This window comes from Photinus pyralis, unplaced genomic scaffold (genome assembly GCF_008802855.1).
Source record: "Photinus pyralis isolate 1611_PpyrPB1 unplaced genomic scaffold, Ppyr1.3 Ppyr1.4_LG8, whole genome shotgun sequence".
NCBI lineage: Eukaryota > Metazoa > Arthropoda > Insecta > Coleoptera > Lampyridae > Photinus > Photinus pyralis.
The window spans coordinates 15,408,082-15,411,602 of NW_022170819.1; the positions used below are offsets into that span (position 1 = coordinate 15,408,082).

Consider the following 3,521-nt stretch of genomic DNA (forward strand, 5'->3'; position numbering starts at 1 on the left):
GCATAAGGATCTTGAATATCTACTGTTCCGATTTATTAAAAAAAAACGCAATTGTGAGAGAAAACAGGTAGTGAAGATATTTATTCCTGAAAAAACTCTCAAATGTTCATATTCAAATCGTATGTACAAAAGAAAAAAACGACACTACACCACAAGTAGGTATATATGTATAAACGGCCCAAAATAATATTCTTAAACACGCTGATTCTCTTCTGCCTCATGAATATAATCATCATAATAATCTTCGTCACTATCAGATTCGTCCAAGTTGACAATCACCGGTAAGATGTCGTAATGTATCAATATGTTGTTCCCGTTCCTAGGCCTGGTTTATAATGCTTCTGTATGATCAAAATATCTTTTCCATTTTTCCGGTGTAACCTAAACAATAAAGTTATTAAGTACTACTGTTTCACAAAACAGCATATAAAGAGGTTACTTTGTGCAGTGCCTCATTCCATAAAGACAAAACGGCACTGTGTGTGACAGGCTGAATTGAACCGATCCTTGCATCGTAATGCCGTTTGCATTCTGACCATACCATTTCGATTGGATTATACTCGCAGTGATATGGAGGAAGTCTCAAAACACGATGACCATGTTGTAATGCTAATTCGTTCAATCTGTAAAAATCAACATGGAGTGAAAAAAAACCATAACAATCAGCTTCCTATCCAAAGGTCTACCTAACTGCAACCAAAATTATCAGCGATGCCTACCTAAATAGTTTTGGTGGTATATGATTTTTCACTACTTCCCAGATCTGATCTTGCATCATTGTTGGTGCAAATGTAATGTCTCGTGATGTTAGCCACTTTATAAGTGACATTTTTGTCCAGCATTGATTTGGACTTTTTTCTACCAATCCTGAATGGTAAGAAGCGTTGTCCATAATTATAAGAGAAGGTTCATCCAAGTTCGGGATCAATTGTTGTTCAAACCACTTCTCAAAGTTAAGGCAATTCATGGAGTCATGATAGTCTCCGGACTTGCTACCAGATTTAAAAATTAGACTTGCGTTTGGTACAAATCCATCTTCTGATCCTGCATGGAGTATTATATACCGGACCCCTTCACCACTTTTTTTTCTAACTGTTTTGAGAGTACCATCTTGCCAGCTTCTTCTAAAAGACCCTTTACTGTATATCCAGGTTTCGTCTAAAACCACAGGTCGTAATGGAAAAAGTGAAGTTTCGTTGTGTTTAAAGTCTCTCAAAAATTGTAGTCTTCTTTGAGCTACATAGAGCTGTTCCATTAAATAATCTATTAGAAACGGTGCATCTCCGCCACGTGAATTTCAGTTTCTTCAAACTGCGGGATAAAGAGGTAGCAGATATTTCTACGCCATCAAGTCGTTGAAGATTACTGTGTAAAGAACGGAGTGTAACATTCTCACCTATAAAATCAATCCATAAGTGTTCTCGCGAACGTCTTCATTTGAAGCAAATCTTCCCTTAGAACATAAAGAATGTTATTTACCTGTGGCATACATTGCATAAATCCGTGTCCTTATTACATGTTCATGTATTTATTTCATGCAGCGGAGGTCCGTGAGATAAACTAATAGCCACACTTTTTTGCGATTTGTAATCGTCATCTTTTTTAACACCTCTTGTACTAATTCTTTTTACAGTCCACAACGATACACCCAGGGCAGCACAAACCCTCTGTGATTAAGTAAGCATATGATTATAGCAAACGCATAGGTAACACTTACATCATATACTGCGCTTACGGGTGTTAAAGTTTTGCCTGCTTCTTTTTCCCCTTGGAAGTACTGAATCAACTTTAAAATCAAACTTTGCTCACCTTCTGTGTATCGGTTCGTCATATTTACTTAATTGTAACGGTAATGACCTAAATTCATGATATGAGCGTATCGAACGTTTATGTAAAATTTTTAAAATACTTGTCTGTTAACGGCGTTGCTGCACTGTGGACTTGCCTAAGCGTTTTCAACTTTGATGATATTTACTTCACTTTTAACACAAACTACCTAATCAAAAGGCATTTAACACTGGAAATCTGTCTATAACGAAAATCGTTTGACGGATTGATATTATTGACAGATCAATAATTGGTTTATTTGTCACGACTTACGTTAATGACGTAATTTTTTTGTCTCAATCGATTTAAATGTAATGAAGAGAGAATCACATTTATGACGTCAGGTTCAGCACCAGTGAAACAAAGTATAGCCGTCGTCGTCGTCGTTCGTCTTAATCCTAAAAGTTGTAGCTACCAAGCGGGTGGGCTGGGTTCGATTCCCGTTCGATGCAGACCTTTTTTAATTTTATGTATTATCATTGAATAAAAACACTATTTTTATTCAATGGTATTATTTAGCATCTCTACATTTTGCTAGACTAATGCAGGCTCATAGGAGGTATCTCTAGTATATAGATATACTACGCCTAAAAAAATTGTATTCGCCATTTTCGTCACGAAACATTAAAGGAACCTACGAATTTGTCGGATTTATTTACTGAAATTCTGAAATAAGCTCCTTGAAATAAAAATCGGGTTCTTATATCCAAGCCAAGTTCAACAGGCTTGGAAAATTTCAAGTTCCATATTTAGTATCAGAAATTCAAAATTGTTTAGATCCTTTCAAAACGTATTTACTTTTGTATTTTTTACGAAATCCACAAACTTTCTATTTCGCTTATTCGCTATGACTTAAACGTTTTCAACCATTTCATTTAACAGATTGTATAGTGTATAGTATATGTATAGTGGGTTGGATTGGTAGAGGAGAGATAATAAGAATCTAATATACTTTATTTAATTTTATTAAATTTTATTTGATTCAGAATTGAGTGCAAAAATTTTAAGGGCGTATATACCAGCCCAAAAATAAGAAATTTTTTCTACTGCGCCTCTACTGTACATTATACTCACGGTTTGTGCGTTTTTGGTTTTACAAGTATTTCTAAAATTCAAATGGAGGCCAAGCTTTCATTTAGCCTAACAATTAAACTTTTTATTGAAACTGCTGAAACGACGGTATCGTATACAGGGTCATTCTTGACGAGCGTCAGTTAGAAAGATATGGAAAACCTTTGAAAATTAAGCTAAACTGATAAGCCCTTTAAGGATTTTGATACATGATGAATTGAACTAAAATATTTTCAAAATGGCGCCACTTCCGGAAATACCGGAAGTAGCCATCAACTTTGTTATTTTAAATAGGGACCCCCTATTTTTTCTACATTTTCGGATTCTACGTCGAATTTGGAGTACAACGATACCCCATAGTTGACCCTTTGCTCCAATGACTTCGCGGATATTTAAGTTTTTGTGTCAAAAATTGAATTTGCAGGGATAACTTTAAAAATTTATTATTCGAAAACGGTGAGAGATATTGCAAAATAGCTTTCAATGATTTATTAAGGAAAGACCGAATTTTCAAATGGTATGCGTAAGAGTCTAAAAAAGTGAGACTACGTCACTTTTTCAAAGCTCTCAACTTTTAAACTTTTAAATATCCGTAACTCCATTTTTTCAAATGGCACCCCCCA

General features: G+C 35.0%; 1 protein-coding gene across 1 annotated transcript; it reads right to left on the reverse strand.

Moving 5' to 3' along the window:
- Positions 1–293: 293 nt before the first annotated feature.
- On the reverse strand, positions 294–1,925 carry LOC116178852. Its single transcript, XM_031498482.1, has 4 exons — positions 1,718–1,925; positions 720–1,667; positions 440–623; positions 294–381 (listed from the first exon to the last, which is right to left on the reverse strand). The coding sequence occupies exons 2-4, from the start codon at positions 1,253–1,255 to the stop codon at positions 331–333; spliced, it is 771 nt and encodes a 256-aa protein (XP_031354342.1). The 5' UTR covers positions 1,256–1,667; positions 1,718–1,925; the 3' UTR covers positions 294–330.
- Between the last annotated feature and the right edge of the window lie 1,596 nt (positions 1,926–3,521).